The sequence below is a fragment of the Ambystoma mexicanum genome, chromosome 3q, assembly GCF_040938575.1.
Source record: "Ambystoma mexicanum isolate Mex_15411 chromosome 3q, UKY_AmexF1_1, whole genome shotgun sequence".
In the NCBI taxonomy this organism is placed as follows: Eukaryota; Metazoa; Chordata; class Amphibia; order Caudata; family Ambystomatidae; genus Ambystoma; species Ambystoma mexicanum.
In genome coordinates this window covers 231,541,851-231,560,886 of record NC_090926.1, presented here as the reverse complement: position 1 = coordinate 231,560,886, position 19,036 = coordinate 231,541,851, and the positions used below count along the sequence as shown (strand labels likewise).

Here is a 19,036-nt window from a genome sequence, read left to right as displayed (position 1 = left end):
GATTTTGGTCCCACTATAAAAAATATATATTATTGTTGCTTCTCTAAATATTGAAATCTGCAAAATGTTTTATACAAAGTGCTTGAATGGTTGTGCACTTCCAATTTTAGTGTAGAACGTTACAAGGTTTTTAAAGTTTTCATTTGTAGACACTTGTCGCATCCACTGGCTATGGTCGGCAGAAGCTGTTAGCAGGGATCTCCATAATGCCAATACCTGAGTGCCTCTCCTTTACTTATTGCAAAACATGTACCTGTTTCTAAGCAATAACCAAACTTTGTGTAGTAACACAAGCCTCTTGTGTGCCGCTTGCTTTTCAGATCTGGCCCACACCCGTGGCCCCATTGATGGCAGTTTATACGCCAAGGTGAGAAAGAAACGGAGCCTGAGCGTGCCCCCCAGCCCAAGCAGCCCTGGCAGCACAGCGGGCTCAGAGCCGAACCACCGCTTCATGTCGATCAGCAGCGACTCTGGCCACTCCTCAACTGTGACAGAAAGGCTAGAAGATCCAGCACCCCAGAACAAGACGTTGCCCACACCAGCCGAGAAAGAAGAGCTTGACCGGCTTCTTGGGGGGTGCGGAGTCCGACCTAGGCAGGATGCCCAGCTACACCCAGACACATCCCCCCCGAGGGAAGAAGGCAGTCACCGCAGCCTGAAGGAGAGGGAGACGGCCATTCTAGATGATGAACTTGCGGAGATGAGTCACTTTGGAATGATGGGTGGCTATTCCGGGAAGAGAGCAATTCTCACTCGTCACTGCTCCTGTAGGATGGGGTACCATTCGCAGAGCTGCCTCGACCCACGGTGTGCGCACAGTCCCGAGAGGGATCCGAACAGCACTTGTGGTATGTCGGACGGAACACTGGAAGGAAGGAGAGCACCCTATGGCAATAATGGAGTCAATGGATTTCACCCAGATCATCATCCCCCACTTCACCATGAAGACTATGCCCAACTGCAGGCTAGTGAGGGCTACACCAACTTAGATAAGAGGAGAGTGTATCGGTCACAATCTGAGGGAACCTCATCGCAACAGTACCACTTGGGCAGCGAGCTGCGTCCTCAGAGTCCCCCAAGGCGGACTAGCCTGCGGGAGCATCCTGGGCCAGCTTACAAGCCCTCCAACTACAGAGAATTGGTGTTCATGGATGGACATCCTCTTCGAAACTTGGAGCCCCCAAAGCTGCAACCAGTGTGTCCGTGCCAGGACTGCCAGGAAAAGGTAGCTCATGACGAGATAAGCCTCTCAGCTGCCACCTTTTATGGCTTGCGTTTGGACCGTGAAGCCATGCCTCCACCTCCAGAGATGTGGTCTCTCAATAACACGAGTTCCTCTGTTCTGCACCAACTCTCGAGAGCAGGGCACCCACCTCAACCAGGATCACTAATTATGCCTGGGCCTGTTTATGGCCAACATACCCGTGGACACCATGATTTTGATCCCTCTCATACGAAGATGCCAATACACTTTTGCCACGCATACCAACCCCACCCAAAGACCCATCTTGAGCCTCACCACTTCAGCAGGTTTTCCGATGGGCGTTATAGCCCTGGATACCCTTCTTCAACTCCTGCTCATGGACCTTACAGTTACTTGACCTCCCAGTGCCCACAGCCAACCTACTGCAGCAGCACAGAATACAGCAGAGTCAACTCCCACCCTCCGTTCCTTCCTCAACCTGAGATGCGATCTTGTCAGTCAGAGCAATACTCTCCTTCGCCATCCCCAGTGTCCCCGGTGGGAGTCCCTCACCCATCCTCACGAAAGTTCAGCTATGAAACTCAGCAAGGGGAGAACGACGAGAGCTACCCTTCGTCCTTCCAGCAGCAGGCCCGATTGGCAATGACACTGCCGCACGGTGAGTATACTGGTTTCCTTGCAACTGAGTTATTTTGCAGGAAATTGGTAAACAAGGAGCATATCTGCTAGTATAGTACAACAATGAGAAGTGTGCATTCCAGTTCCATAAGTATTGCAGTGCACCTGGGCAGTACTGTCTGTTTTATTTTTCTATTGGAGTGGCACAAATGCTCCCCAGGAGTATGCACGAGCAACCGAGTATAACGTGGAAGCCCTAACCAGCAAAGGTGTCCGGTCAAAGGATCGACTGAAAAGGATCGAATGACAAAAGGGTCGAGTGAAAAGGACCGAAAACCAAAGGGTCATTTTTTTTTTTTTAAATGTATCTTTTTTTGGGGGATTTCGTATAGGTAAAAAAAAGTGGTTTTTACACCAAAAACGGGGTTTTGGCAGGGGGCCCCCATCCAAAAAAAAGAAATAATAAAATCCGACCCTTTTTTTGGGTCCTTTTGACTCGACCCTTTTGTCATTCGATCCTTTTCATTCGAACCTTTGACCTATAACCACCAGCAAAGCAGCGTTCAGGGGATGAAGGGGAGTTTAGGGGGCTCTCCCTCTGTCCCTCCAAGAAATGTTTTAAAATAATGGGTTAAAACTGTGCATTTTACAGCACACTCTGTGACAAAATGGTAAAAAGCCACACAGTTCGCAATTGGCTTTGTAGAGTAACACATGATATGATATGATATGACATTTATAACGCGCATGTACACAAGTCTGTCTAGGCGCGTGAAAAATGTAAATAGATGGCAAGTCACACAAACAATGCACAGAAGCCTTTTCCAACACATCCCCAATATGCATTTGCACAATATATACAAGCACACATTGACCCCTCTTGAGATAAGCCTGGTTGCTCAGCCTACCAAAGGTTGGGTTCCTATTGCCAGGAGGTCAAGATTGCTGTAGTCTTCCAAAAGATACTGCACACAATCTTGCATAACAAAAAGGAAGCTTGGAGTCACAACTCAGCTCTCACCCATTGCAAAATCTCTCAGTTTTACCATTAATGGTGACCTGTCATTTAAAACACACATTGCCAAGAACACTGCAGTCCGTGCTCCTCCACAAAGTCAACACTTTCATCCCACACTGTTTCAAAATTCTCGTCCAAGCCATAGTTATCTCCCACCCTGAGATAACTTTGCAGGAGTCCCAGATGTCACCTTGACCCCTTTCTGAAACACACCTCATCACAGGACAAAGAACACGCAACCACATCAATCATATCCTCATGGAGCTGCATTGGCTTACCCTTCAGGCACAAATCAATTTCAAAATATCACTTGCAAGGCGGTCACAACCAAAAAACACTTTACCTGGTTGTGAAACTGATCATTTTTGGAGGCTGACAAACCACCAGAAATGACAACCTAGCAATACGGGAAACAAAGACATGAACGAGGGATAAAAAAAACAAGGAAAGGAGCCTTTTCTTGCTATGTACCCAGACTCTACAACAAGTTAGTAACTCAGACCTGACTCCCCCGCCCAACCTTCTCTTCAGGATGGACTTTCAAAGAACATCTTGTCAATCAATGATCCCTCCACGCAACCCTACTTTTCTTCTCCCCTCCCAGAGCTTTCCCCAGCCATGCTCCCACTACCCACCCAAGCAATCTATGCTACACACTAATATTGTTTCTAGCACAAAACCCATGTTTTGTCCCAGTGATTGTTGCCCTTCCAGCCTTTTCAAACCATGCATTGACACCCTGATGCCATGGGCGACCCACCATGTCAATCTGTCCTTTGAGGAAGCAAATGTACCATCAATTCTCAAGGAGGCATTATAACTCCATTTTTGAAAAAGAGTACCCTTGATCCTCTCAATCCCCAAAACATTTGACCAATCACTAATGTACCATTTATTCAAAAGATTCTTGGCCATGTTGCTTATTTGCAATTACAGGATTTCTTAGAAACCAACCATCTCTTTAACCCAAGACAATCTGGGTTCAAGTCAAAACACTGCACCAAAACTGCATTACTTGACCTCAGGTCAAGCATTTCAAGTATTGTGGGCAGAGAAAAGCTAGTACTCTTGATGCTGCTTGACTTATCTTCCGCGTTCGACCTGATAGCTCATTCTAGGGTCACTAGACTAGTGGACCAGCTGCACTGTTCCCATCTTGCAGCACAGTGGATTGCATCCTTTCTCGGTCCCAGATATGCAAGAGTGGCTCTAGACAATGCTAGTTCCACCCCCGCCCTTGTCACATGCGGGGTACCTCAAGGTTTATGTATCTCGCCCACCTTGTTTAATGTATACACTATGCCCCTTTTTGCACATCTGGAAAACATGGGTGTCCAATTTACCAACTACGCCAATGACACCCAGGTTATAATGGAATTATCAGGATGTTACTCCAGGGATGCTAATTCCATCAACTCTGTTCATCAGACCATTCAGGCTTGAATGGCTATCAACTCGGTGTCCGGTCATTTGGTCGAAAATAATTGGTGGAAAATAATTGGTCGAATGACCATTTGATCGAATCCAAATGGTCGGAAAAAAAGGTTGAATTTATTTATTTATTTATATATTTTTTATTTTTTTTTTAGTTTGCTTGCTTAAAAAATATTTTTTAATAAAGAAAAGGGGGTTTGGGGGGGAACCCCCCCATAAATAAAAAAATAAAAATAAAAATTCGACCTTTTTTTTTCCGACCATTTTACATCGATCAAATGGTCATTCGACCATTTATTTTTGACCAAATGACTAGTAAGCCTATCAACTCATTGGCTCTTAATGCCTAGAAAAATGAACTCTTGATCATTGCCTTAAGTAATAAAATCAAAAAATTGGTCCCGAATATGAATGTTTTAGCACAGCTGATAATAATATCAAAGTTGCAAAATCGGTTAAGACATTAGGCATCACATCGGATGCTCATATGTCTATGAAGCCCCAAGTCACTCAGGTTAAAGCTTCATCTAATTACATTTCTAAACGTCTGAATCATATTCAACCATGTTATTTCTCTACAAAAAAGATCATTGCTTGCTGCAGCTCTAGTCAACTCATGCTTGGACCATGGTAATAGTCTTCTGGCTGTAACCGCAAAAGAAAATATCTCAATGCTGCAAGTTACTCAGAATAATGCTGTCAGAGCTGTGTTCAACCTTACTCTTAGAGACCACGTCTCCGACACCTGACGAAAACTGCACTGGTTGCCTATAAAACACTGCATCACACATAAGATTCTTTCATTGACATATAAATGTCGTAATGCTGAGGTGCCACTATATTTGTCCAATCGGCTTTCCTCCTCTAGTAGAACAGGATGTGTGCTGCGCTCTTATGACCCAACCAATCTTGCACAGCCCAGATTTAAGCTTGCCAGTTTTGCCGGCACCATTTTCGATGTTCAGGCTCCACTTGTATGGAACAAGCTTCCTACACAGCTAAGGCTGGCCAACTCCATCCTTGAATTTAAAAGGGGAATTAAGACCCATTGTTTCAATCTACACTCAGATTAACCTTCTGTTAATCTCACTGTATTCTACTCCATCAGGGTTTCAGTCTGTCAATATTGTTGTGATTGTTATGTGTGCGCTCTGAAGCCTTTGGGCGATATAGTGCATCATAAAATACCTGAAATTTACTGAGTGCATCCCATGTAAACTCCTTCGCTTCCCAGCTTGGTTTGTATTTTATTTTTTTCATTCATTTATTTATTTGTGATTGTGGTTTGTACAAACCTTTACACAATGTTAAAAGAAAATGATGTGCAGATATATTCCTTTACATTCCATTACAAGCAATGAATGGAAAGCAATAAGTTACATTTCTTATAATTTAAAAATCATATGCAATTGAAGTAGGTTAGATAAATAATTCGTAATTTTTATAGAAGTAACATTAAAATAACTGGAAATATAAATATCACCAATATAATCATCAATAGAAGTCATAGGATCAGAAATGGGGGATAAAACAACACATCTAAATACACCTAACTACATTATGCAAAGTAAAAATGCAGATAAAATTATACATTTTTAATATGCTTTAAAAAAACTTCATTCATATCATACACTTCAATGAATTCGGGTTCTGGGAAATTATTCGGGAATTAGCGTTCTTCCAAACATAGTAGACAGCACCTGACATAGCAACTGATTCAGCCGAAAAAATTGAAGCCCAGAACTGATGCTCATCAATATGTATCTAGATACAACCTTGTTATAGCCTTCAGCATACTCCCTCTGTTGTTGTGTACATTGAGTAAGAATGTGTCTGGAAGTTAACATGTTTAAGCCACATAGACGGCAAAGCCTTTCCTGTCTTGGAATCCGAGTCCAACGGCCTGTATGCTCAAGAGTTGGTAAAACACTAAAGCGTAAATAGATCATTTAATCTTCTAACTTCTTTGTCACACATTTTCATAAGATATGCACGAGGAACAGCCAGTGTGAAAACCTGTGTACTATATTGCTTGTACATGATGCGTTTAGATAAGCATTCAATGTTCATACAGTCATCATACTATTTAGCCTTCTTCTTAATGAGATACATTCGGTTGGGATTGATTAATACCTCCCCCAAATCTAAATTAAGAAGCTTCAGATAGTCCTCCACAGATTCTTTCAAGTTAACCAAGAATGGATTATTACTATTTTTGTTATATTGTTCCGCCATGAGTCCAAATATCGATTCTTTTTCATCCATTGAAGTTAAGATGATGCTAAGGTATAAAGTGAATTTTTTAATCAAACGTATGTTTCTAATAGATGTTATACCAAGTTCCATATGAAGCACAGTCACCGGGACTGTCTGAGGGACATTTAAAATAGTGCGCATAATCTTTGCTTCTAAGTTCACAATCCCATCTAAATTACTTTCTGGTATGGTCAGAAGTCCATTCGTGAAACTAGGAATAATACTGCTAGTGTAAACATTTATGAGGCCCTCGATGTTGTTGCCACCTTTCTTATGCATAATACTCTTAAGAAGGACACATTTTTTCAACACCTTTAAACATACATTGGTGCAATAAAAATCCTTGCAGTGATTATTTTTAATAGGGACTCTAAATAGTCATACATATAGACTACCTCCAGTTTGACTTTACCAAGCAGAGTTAACTGTTCTTCTGTTATGTCCAAATGTTACTACTTTGGTTTTTAAGCAATTTATTTGAAGATGATTGTTATGGGCATATTCAGATAAAGCGTTAAGTGATAGGGGTACAATCCATAATAATAGTATCATCAGCATAGCTGATCCATGGCACTGGGGTGATCCCAATCTTTGGCGGAAAGTTACTGACTTTTTTAATAGATTGATCCATATCTGCTACATATACATTGTAGAAAGTCCTGTCTTCAGCCTGTGCAGCCGTCCACCATCCACCTGGAGGAGCAGGAGCTCCCTTCACACTGCAGGAGCAGTGCCCACCCACACCAGTGGGCCCGGATCATCTACTACCTATTTGGGTAAGCCCCTGGGCTTGCTGCACCTTGGCAGCATCGTCTGGCATTTGTGCTCTTATGAGCATAATCCTGCAGCATAATTCTGCACATCATGCTACATTGCTTTGTGTAGCCCCCATCGGAGCTCAACAGCTGTTTATGCTGTTCACTTTCCACATCGCCATTGCAAACCACGAGGTTTGCACAATCCAACATGGCCGACCGCCGATCTACTGCAGCTCTCCCTGCCCAACCCCTCACTGCCGCACCACGATTGGCTTGAGCCTCCCTCTTTACACCAATCGGGAGTCGGCAGGCGTTTAGCCGGCCCACAAGCACGAAGGCCCCAAGAACTAAGGCTGAGTCCTGTCTTCAGCCTGTCCGCAGCCTTCCTCGCCGTTCGCCTATAATCTATGCCCGTTGCATAAGCCACAGTTATCATGGTGGAACACACTGGATGATTCAGTCTGCACACGCCGACGCCGATCTACCTCGCAGAGGCGGTCTCCCTGCCTCGCTACAGTAAGACTCTTTATCACCATATGCATAGTCCGTTCGTTAGACACTGCCAATAGCACGCAGGATCCTTGCACCTCCCGCTATTGTGCACATTCCCTGTTTAATGCCTCCCAACAAACCGCAATATTGATAGACACACACCTCCTGTCTAGCTTCCATATGTGCCTCTAATTGCCGCATTCAGTATATACAGTGAGTCCTCTGGCTTCACTGCCTCATGGCAAATACTCAAATCTATGTGTCCCCTAGTGTATGCATTTACAAACTGCTACTCTCTGGCACCTCTGCAATACTCAAATCCAGGTCGCCCGAAACTACTATGTAACATTGTTGTGCCTTATGGTCGCGTAGAGACCACTGTGGCATTGTGTTGTGCCCTATGGTCACGTAGAGACCACTGTGCCATTGTGTTGTGCCCTATGGTCGCTTAGAGACCACTGTGCCATTGTGTTGTGCCCTATGGTCGCTTAGAGACCCTATGCTATTGTGTTGTGCCCTATGGTCGCTTAGAGACCCTATGCTATTGTGTTGTGCCCTATGGTTGCGTAGAGAGCCTATGCTATTGTGTTGTGCCCTATGGTCGCTTAGAGACCACTGTGCCATTGTGTTGTGCCCTATGGTCGCTTAGAGACCCTATGCTATTGTGTTGTGCCCTATGGTCGCGTAGAGACCCTATTCTATTGTGTTGTGCCCTATGGTCGCTTAGAGACCACTGTGCCATTGTGTTGTGCCCTATGGTCGCTTAGAGACCTCTATGCTATTGTGTTGTGCCCTATGGTCGCTTAGAGACCACTGTGCCATTGTGTTGTGCCCTATGGTCGCTTAGAGACCCTATGCTATTGTGTTGTGCCATATGGTCGCTTAGAGACCACTGTGCCATTGTGTTGTGCCCTATGGTCGCTTAGAGACCCTATGCTATTGTGTTGTGCCCTATGGTCGCTTAGAGACCACTGTGCCATTGTGCTGTGCCCTATGGTCGTTTAGAGACCACTGTGCCATTGTGTTGTGCCCTATGGTCGCTTAGAGACCACTGTGCCATTGTGTTGTGCCCTATGGTCGCTTAGAGACCACTGTGCCATTGTGTTGTGCCCCATGGTCGCTTAGAGACCACTGTACTATTGTGTTGTGCCCTATGGTCGCCTAGAGACCTCTGTGCTATCGTGTTGTCCAACCCCTATAGCATCCCAGCTCTCACCGCCCTATCTCAATATGCACACCACACACACACTATACGTCCTCTTAGGTTTAATCTACATCGTACTTACTGGTAGTATTGCCTATTTCGTGCCCAAAGGGCAACCCAACAGCCATATCATGGAACTTAGGCACTCCACCACACACACTACTCCCCCCAAAATGCCTGAGACCATACCTAGGCAGCGCAGACTCAGAACACGCACACTGCCTTTAGCACTCCCCTCCACACCCATGCAGGTAACAATCAGGAACTCACGCCTAGGCTCACGCACGCACGCAAAAACCTGCCGCCCGCCTTACACCACCACCTACAAGCCCCTTAACAAGGCTCCGACGCCCACTCCTCCCATACTTCACATGTCCAACAAGCCTATGCATACTACCAATAAGCCTACTCCAACCACCGACCTCAAGCCACTACAATCTAAAACGCTCCAACACCTTAAATGTGCGCTACTAATGTTCGCTCACTCAACGCCCACGCTCTAGAAGTCAATGATACTATTACCAGCCAAGACCTAGATATGTTAGCCATAACAGAAACTTGGTTGCATTCCGCTTCTGGCCCTACTATCAGCATAGCTGTACCGCCAGGTTACTCTATCTTAAGACAGGACAGAATAGCCAAAACGGGAGGTGGGGTCGCACTTATGTTCAAAGACTCCCTAGCACTAAGACAGACTCCCACTACCGGGGAAGACACTACTGACATCCTCTCAGCCAAACTCACCCTCTCCCCTAAAGATACAGTTAACATTCATGTCATATATAGACCCCCAGGCCCTGTCAATAACTTCACAGGCATAGTCAACCATCTCCTTGGTAAAAACATCAAACAAACTTCCAGAACTCTGCTTCTAGGAGACCTAAACCTTGGATACAATGATAAACGTGACAAAGCAGCTACCACTCTCGCCAGAAACCTCACAGATCTAGGATTCACACAGATAGTTACTGCCCCGACCCATAATAAAGGCCGTATCTTAGATTGGGTGGCAGATCACAACTGTGGCTCCACCCTCAACTCCAACACATCCCTCCCATGGTCCGATCACAACTGCCTTCAATTCTGCATTCCCATATCCGTATACTCCAAACCACGTATATCCGCACCGGCCAAGTTAGCCAGAAGTGCCAAAAAACTTACAGCAGACAATATACGTCCCTTTCTCAACAACCCATGCCTAGCACCTCCTTTCTCCTCTGACCCCAACTTTCTAGCAGATATCTTTAAAGACACTCTCACCCATGCCATCAACTCCGCAGCTCCTCTTGAAAACAAAAAAGAAAAAAAATCGTTTCATTCCAACTCATGGTTCACAGGGACCTATTAAATCTACGCCAATGTAAGCGCCAAGCCCTCAAAACATGGCAGGCCAACCCCTGTGATGCCACCAAAGTAGACTTTCTCTGCATTTCTAAAAAATACAAAAGTGCCATATTTAAAGCCAAGTCAGAAACCTACAATAAACGTATCCTGGAAGCTAACTGCCACTCAAAAGAGCTTTTCACCATCTTTAAAGAGCTTACGGTCCCCCCTATCTGTACAGATGAGATTGTTAAGGACGAAGACTGGTGTAACAGCATCCAAACAGCAATGCTAAATAAAATAGACCTTCGTCAAAACAAAAGAGCAGAACACTTTAAGGCTCTGCCCCCCCAACAGACCCACCCCGCCAATACCACTAAAGGCAAGAACACCCCACAATTCAATTTTTCTCCAATCACCGAAGCAGATGCTCTCCACATCCTCAAGCAGCTCAAACCATCTCAATGCAAAGGCGATATATGACCCCCCAACATCATTAAAGAGTGTGCGGCACCCCTCACACCGATCATCACAGCATTCATTAACGCCTCATTCAAGACGGGCTTAGTCCCCGACAGCCTTAAAGAGGCATGGGTGCGTCTGCTCTTAAAGAAACCTACCCTTGATCCTACCCAACCTAACAACTACCGGCCCATTACTACGGTCCCATTTCTTTTGAAAATCCTAGATAAAGCAGCCCACATGCAGATACAGTTCTACCTTGAAAACAACTCTATCCTAGGTAAAAGGCAGTCTGGATTCCGCAAAGGTCATGGCACTGAAACCGCTCTACTAGATCTGAAGAACCAAATTACTCTAATTCTAGACAAAGGCAAGCCGGCCCTTCAGCTCCTTCTAGACCTCTCGGCGGCTTTTGATTTAGTCGATCATGCCATCCTTACGAACCATCTCACGCAGGCCGCACATTTCTCCAAACAAGCCACAAACTGGGTCACCTCCTTCCTCGAAGGAAGAGTAATGAAAGTGTTCTCTAATATAGCTAATGCAGAGCCTACGACCATCAGGCATGGAGTCCCTCAGGGCTCATGCACGGCTCCTACCCTCTATAATCTGTTTACCAAGCCACTCTTTGACAAACTGGACGCACTTGGGATCGCATACACCAACTACGCGGACGATACCCAAGTACTCCTCCCGCTCACAGGACTATACCATCAGGACGCAGCCACCCTCCAGAACATATACGCCACCATCCAAGCATGGATGGCCACTAACGGCCTATGTCTCAACGGAGACAAGACTGAAATTCTCATCCTGGGGCAAAAATCCACTCTCACTAACCTCGACCCACTCTACACCAATTTCTGCATTGACAATTGTGTCATCTCAGTTCTACCTTCTGTAAAAACATTAGGAGTCCACATCGACGCCTCTCTTTCTATGGACAAACAAGTAAACTCCATTGTTTCAGCCTCCGCCCTGAGCACCAAACTCATTAATGCCATCAAACCGTTCCTAACCAAAGATAATTGCCTTTCTATCGCCAGAGCCACCATTGGAGCCAACTAGATTATTGTAATGCGCTATTGGCTGGCAACTCCAATCTCAATAAACTTGAAACCACACAGAATAATGCTCTAAGAGCAGCCCTCAATATACCTAAAAGGGACCACATCGCGCAAGCTAGAAAGGCAGCACACTGGCTTCCGGTCAAAGAGCGCATTACATTCAAAATACTTACCACCGCACACAAATGTATCAACCTGTCTGCACCATCATACCTGTCTGATACGCTAACCAAGTCTCTCTCCTCCAGACCAACTAGGCAATGCCACTCCAACCAACTTAAGGTCCCACGCATCAATCGAGCTAGAGCAGGTGGAATAAGTTTCCTCTACATTGCCCCTAAGCTATGGAACGCACTACCTAGCACACTGAGAGCAGAAACCTCTCTCTCTGCCTTCTGAAAAAAGCTGAAAACCACCTTGTTTAACTAACTCCCTCTCCTCATGTTGTTTACTCTCTCCTCCTCCCCTCCTCCCTCCTCTTCCTCTCCTGTAGATATTTCTCTTCTCTTGCAACTAAGAAATTATTTCAATGTATGTACAACTAGTCATCTGCATATCTTCTGTTTTCTTCTCTTGCAACTAAGTAATGACTTCAATGTATGTAAAACAAGTCATCTTCATTTTCTGTAACAAGCGCCACGATGCCCATTGGGCTGCCTGTGCGCTAAACAAATGCGAATAAATAAATAAATAAATAAATAAAGTTGGGGATAATACTCACCCCTGCTTAACACCTGTATTAGTAAGAATGTCAGCAGTAAGTGCACCTGCACTATTAACCTTAATTCTACCAGTAGTATAAGAGTATATTCAAATGATAAAATGTAGTAAAATAGGATAATTCCCCATTTTCTAAGTTTTTCCTCAAGATACGGCCTACAACTGTGTCAAAATGCTTTGCTAAAATGTATAAAACAGACATATAAACCGATCCTGCTTTTCCTGTTTAGTGGCAGCAATAAAAGTATTGCATACGCTAATATTAGTCCGAGTAGACAGTAGTCAGTTTCAGACTGGCTTCTGTCAGACTGGCTTCGACAGAAGCCAGTCTGAAACTGAGGCAGAATCTCAGTATCACAGATCCATTTGTTTAATTTTCTTAAGAGCAAAGCAGCAAAAACGTTTTGGCTAGCATCAACCTTGGGCAATAATCTATAGTTGTCAGTTTTAGTGTGGTCTCCAACTTTAAAGACTGGCACCATGATGGATTTCTGCCAGCTAGTTGGGATATTGCCATCTCTTAGTATACGTTTAAATAGGTTTATAGTGATGATGTAGAAAGACAAAATGTAGAAAGTCAAAATGTCGAAAAATAAATGCAGAAAAAAAAAATGTCGAATTTTATTTTATGATGTTTTTTATTCAAAATCGGGGGGTTCCCCCCCCCCCCAACCCCTCTTTTTTTCTTTTTTCTTTGTTTTACCTATTTTTTTTTTATTCCTGGACCCCAAAATAAATATATAATAAAAAAAAGGGAATTCGACTTTTTTTTCTACATTTATTTTTCGACATTATTGTCATTCTACATTTTATTTTCAACATTTTGCCTGACCACCGTTTAAATAGTTTTTCAAGTACTGGTGCCCAAAAGTTGGGGTTATACTTCAAAATTTTGTTAGCAATCATGCTGGGGGCCGGAGCTCAAGTGTCATACTCTGCCTTTTTTCTCACCTGTTTGTCTTTGGTCAATGTCTTTTTTGGGGCTCCCTCCTTCTTCCTGACTGTCCGGGACTTATACAGGTAAGGGCGAGTATCGTTGGGTTCCAGTGTTAGGATCGCCGTCTGCCTCAGAAAGCAGGTAGAGTTCAGTATCCAGGAAGGAGGACGGGGGCAGCAGAATCCAGGAAGGAATGGAGCAGGAAGTCCAATGCCGCGACACGCGAGAAATCCAGCGCGTACCGAAGTACAAGACAGGAGTCCGGGATGGGAGAGGAACGGACCCAGCAGATGCAAAGGGCTGTTCAAGAATTACCAGGAAGGAAGGGTCGGTAAGAACGGGAGTGGGCACAGAAGGAAGGGGAAGAAAACGTTAGCACTTGCTGACAACTCGGAAATAGTAGCGTTGAGATGCGCAGAGCCGCGGGGGCATGCCTATTTTCTAGGAGGCAGCACGTCATGCGTGAACGCTAGAGAGTCGAGCTTCCTTGCGGTCGGCAACATTGGGGGGATCTCTGACCTAATGTTGCGATGCATCAAGGACCATGAAGTTCAAAAGGGTCAGAGTCGGTGATTCATGACATCAAGTGCTATTAATTGAAGCTAAAATAATCAAGATATCTTCAGTATCAAAGCCTTTCAAAAGTAACTGGTAGGTCAATAGGAGTCAATATAAGTTGAAGGGACCTGGGCTATGAAATAAAGCCAGTGTTTTGAGCTGCTGCTTTGCATCACTACTAAGTGCAAAATATTTATCAATAACTCTGCATTGTCTTCGATAATGCCTCTTAGTTAACATGATCTTTCTATCAAAGCATCTCCGGTGTATATTTGTACCACTTCCTTGTACCCAATTTAATTTAAGATGCGTTTTTAAAGTCATCATCAACTTATTAAAATTCCAATGATTATTCTGGAGCCAGGAGAATAACCAAGTGTTATTATCCAGGATGAATCGATTCAATTTATACACGTTTTTATTGCTCCAGGTAATCGTGTTCCCAGTGGAATTTATATGGACTAATTCGTTATAATCCGTATGCCACGTGTTAATTATGTTATCAATCGCCAATACAATTTCATTAATGTTTTCATCACCAGGAGGTGACTATACATTGATAATCAATATGTCTTTCAAAAGTGGAGAAAAATGCAATACAACAGACAGTACATACTGGGAATTAAATTCCAAACAATAAGGGTTGATCGATAGGAATGACTGTACTCCTATAGCTAAGCCACCCATTGGTCTCCCACATGGTCCTTTAATTGCATGGTGATTAATAACTGTATAGCCATCGATCATAAAGTCCTTTACTGCCATGTTTCTTGTAATAGGAAGACATGACTAGAACCAATAAGAGCTATACCTTCCGCATAATTAAGAAAAGAGTTATATCCTCTTGTATTCCAAAATAACCATTTAATGGAGCTGGAATCAGTACAGGGTCAGTTGGTACTAGTGTAGAGACGATTCCCGTTAAGTTGTTTTGTGTGTTTCATATAATTCTTCTCCTTTAGTTTTGCAGTGTGGAATTTGGTGTTTAACGAATAATCATTGTGGCCAATAGATGGCTCATCATATCTTGTTATGAGATTATATCCTAATTTTAGTAGCAAATCTGAACATGAATACAATAGAGCTGTAACAGCTTTGTTTGTATTTTAGATATCCCATGCATCAATAAATATGAACTTTCTTTATTTAAAGAAAAAAGTGTAGCTTGGATTTCCCTTTAAATTGATTCCATAGAAAATTACACCCATGTTGCCGATAATGTACTTTACTGCATAAACAAAAAATGGGTGCAGAAATTTGGGAAATCCATGAATTGACAACTGACGTTTGGTCTACCGTACTTAATTCATTTGTCGTTGAATTTTAGCTACATAATTCTGAATAAATAAGCACTGTATACGTACATTCGATTTCCAGTTTAAATTGCGGCTGGCCGATGATTATTGCTGCATTACCATTGCAGGATGTGAGGTGGGGTTGCTGTGGCAGGAGACGTCAGATTGGTTTAAAATATTTAGCTTTTACACAGTTCCTCGAACCGTTTGTTGGATTATTTGTCTAATTGAGTTCCGGAGGCGACGGTTCAGAACTGAGATTGAGCACCCACCTATACTGGTGGGATTGTCTTGGGGACTGAATATAGTGTGAGTGAAATCTGCTCTTGAATACATGTTGGAGGGCACTGGCAGCATGTTGGCTTGGTAGGACATTTGTCTGTACTGGATGCCTTGCATGTCAAACCTACGCATTTGAACTCTGAGAGCTAATTGCAACACAGTGACAGGAGACATGTGCTCATGCTCTGATCATCCCAGAGTTAGTTGGGGTGCTGCATTTTTATCTGGTTGGAGATTCTGAATGTTACCCGAAATCAGTTATCACAGCCTTCTCCTGGCTGTATTTCTGAGGAGTACTTTTTGAGTATTCTTTTTGTCATCCTTGTAGAATCCCGGAATTGTGGAGAAGCAGTTACCTGGAGAGATGCCTCGCTTCCTCAGGGTTCAGTTAACTGCCATCACCGAGAGGGACGGACAGTCTGCACCCCACCCAGTGACGTGTCTGGCCCACCCACACCTGTGCACACCAGCAGTCCAGTGAAGGCCACGCCCAGGTATGTCCATTTATTTTTTTATTTTTTTATACACGGTAGAAACAGTGCTCTTTTCATCCCAAAAGTACAATAGATAAATCAGATTTGACAGGAAGCAATGAGCTTATTACAATGGGGTGAGTTTGAGGGACATTCTGACCAGATTGTGGAGGGGAGTAAATGGAACAGTCACTGGGAACAATACATAAGTGGACATACATAGATTAAGGACATCCAACATTGTACACTTTTAAATGCAGGTAGGCGGTATGGCCAGTTGTGCTCAGGAAGTGGCCATGATGGGTAAAGTGGAGGCAGAGAAAGTGAGGGGCAGAGGCAGGTTGGAGGCGAGGGAAACATGTTTGCTAGCAGGTAGATTAGAGGTAGGTTAAGAGGGTAACTCTGAAGTGAGGAGGAAAGCTTTAGTTTGGTTTTGAACAAATCCATGTGGACTGTTTCTCGGATGTCCAGGGGAAGAGAATTCTATGCAAGTGGAGCAAGAAGGGAGAAAGAGCGAAAGTGAGAGGAAGCACAAGAAGGGCGAGGAGCCACAAGGGCAGTTGAGGAACGCAGACCAGAGATTACGAGAAGGCTTGTAGAATTGGATAGAAGAGGATAGATACAGTGGTGCCTTACCAGGGATAGATTTCTGAACCACGAGAAGAAATTTAAATCTGGCTCAGTTTTGCATCATCAGTCATCCAGCCTGATGACAGTACAAGGAATTAGGTGTAAAGTGAGGGAGTTCAAAGAGCATCCTGGTAGCGAAGTTAATGATCTTCTCGAGAGGAGAGAAAGCGTAGTTGGGGAGACTGGAGTTGGTTAAGAGATGCTTGGTGGTGGTGAAAGGAAAGAGAAGCCTGATTCTCCTATTTAGGAGGTTGGGGAGAGCTGCTGTTCCAGTTTTGGAGATGAAAATAGAGAAGGTGTGAGAAGGGTCATAGATGATGTGAGGTTTCTAGCTGAAGAATAATAGGGGAGAGTGTCAGGTCAGGGAACTGGATAGGCAGAGGAAGAGAGTAGTAAGGAGATCGGATTGATCGACAGTATCAAAGGCAGCAGACAGGTCAAGGACAATTGAGATAGAGGATAGGTTGGAGTGCTTAGCAGAGGCGATGAAGTTGGACATGTTCATGAGAGCAGTTTCTGTGGAGTGACATAAGCAGAAACCTGCTTGTAGTGTGTCTTGAGGTTATGGATGCCTAAGAAATTGGTAAGACTGTTGAACACAACACTTTTGAGCACTTTAGAGTAGCGTGGAAGGAGAGACACAGGGCAAGCATTAGCCAGTAGGTTCGGGTCAGCCCATTGCTTTTTTAGGAGAGGAATGGCTGTGGCTGTTTTGAAAACAGAGGGAAAGCAAGCAGGTCGAAGGACAGGTTGAAAAGTTCAGCGAGGTGAGAAGAAACTATTGGGGCAATAGGCTTGATTAACTAAGTAGCAAGAGGGTCTGATGGGGCACAAGAGGGGTTAGCCTTCATCAGTAGCGATATGCCTTTGTCAGTATTAGTGTGACTAAAGTGGGAGGCAGAGGATGATGGTAGAGGAGGCAAAGTGTAAAATGTAGGCGCAGGAAGTGTGAGGAAGGTCAGGAGAGAGTCTCTAATTTTGGAAATCTTTGCAGCAAAGTATTCAGCTAGGTCATTAGCTGTGAGAGTGTAGTTGATAGTCACAGACCTAGGCGGAGTGAGGAGGGAGAAGTGAGTTTAGGGTGCCTTGTAGCTGGCGAGGATGGTTGGAGTGAGAGTCAATGGGGGTAGAGTCCAATTTCGCTCTAACAAGAGTGGACTTGAGAGAGGTCAGGGCAGAGAGGTAGAGTGCAGGTCCTCATGTGAGTAGGTACGCCTCCATTTGCGCAGCAGCTGACTCATGCCTGTGAAGATACAGCATATGAATGGGGCGGCCCATGGTTGAGGATGCTGAGACTTCAGGGTGAAAGTAAGCAGTGGCAAGTGAGAGGGTAATGAGTCATATAGTTTGGATTGAAAGCTGGAGAAGGCAGTGTTGGTGGAAGAGGCATCGGTTTGTGAAGGAGGAGAGGGAGAACTGTAGGTCAGAGAGAAGGGGGGAATGGCAGAAGGTTTCAATTTACTTTTATACAACTGATTCATAGCCCCCAACAACGGTGCAGGCAAACACCATTTTAGTGTCAATATGCTGTTGCAATGTGGAACAACTGTAAGTATAAAAGGTGGTCCTCCGTCTTTAAAATCTCAATTTACTTTGCCCATCTGCCTTATTCACAGTTTTATCCCCCACTATGAAGGCGATCCACTACACTCACATGTACATGTGCACTAGTGGGTAGGGTGCCAGTCCTGATCCAGGCATCTTCTTTGATCCTGAAAAGCAAGCCTCAATGCATTCTAAAGCCCACCTCTCGTTCTGCTGTAAGGCCTGTTAGAGTGTTAGTCTACCCAATGGTACATTTATTGTTGGATAGCCACAAGTCTTATTGTAAACGCACACATTATACATACTGTTTCTATTAGTCTCAATAATACCCTTTTGGGCGTAACACAGGGTCTTAATCAAAACCTACATTTAAAGCCACATTGCTCCCCTTTCTAAAAAAAAAAAAAAGTATGCTTCTCAGTGGTACATAAACCCACTCTTTGAGAGTCTTGGTGAGTGTGCCAGTAGGTTCTTCCTCTGTAGGCCCCGACATCTGGGCAATCATCACTTTTTATGGTCTTCGAAGCAATGCCGGCGTTGGTCCTACTCTCCAGACTACTCAGTGTGGTGAATAGGGGAAGCATTTCATTAATTAAGTTTATAAGGAAAATCAGTAAAGGGATTTTTCAGTGACATTTATTGGCATCTTGCCATGTCTGTGAATTTAAGACATCCTACATCTTCGGTATCATTATTGTGAAATAATGTAAAACACCCTGCACTAGGCATCATCTCTGAACCCTTATCTGTAATATTCCTT

General features: G+C 44.0%; 1 protein-coding gene across 4 annotated transcripts in view; it reads left to right on the top strand.

The window, feature by feature from the left end:
- The window catches only part of TNS2 (tensin 2), a 590,960-nt gene that overhangs the window by 439,719 nt on the left and 132,205 nt on the right, over positions 1-19,036 (top strand). For all 4 annotated transcript variants that reach the window (XM_069653619.1, XM_069653621.1, XM_069653620.1 and 1 more), the window contains 2 exons: positions 321-1,862; positions 15,957-16,122. In XM_069653619.1, the coding sequence (XP_069509720.1) occupies positions 321-1,862; positions 15,957-16,122 (1,708 nt within the window). The remainder of the gene's footprint in view (positions 1-320; positions 1,863-15,956; positions 16,123-19,036) is intronic.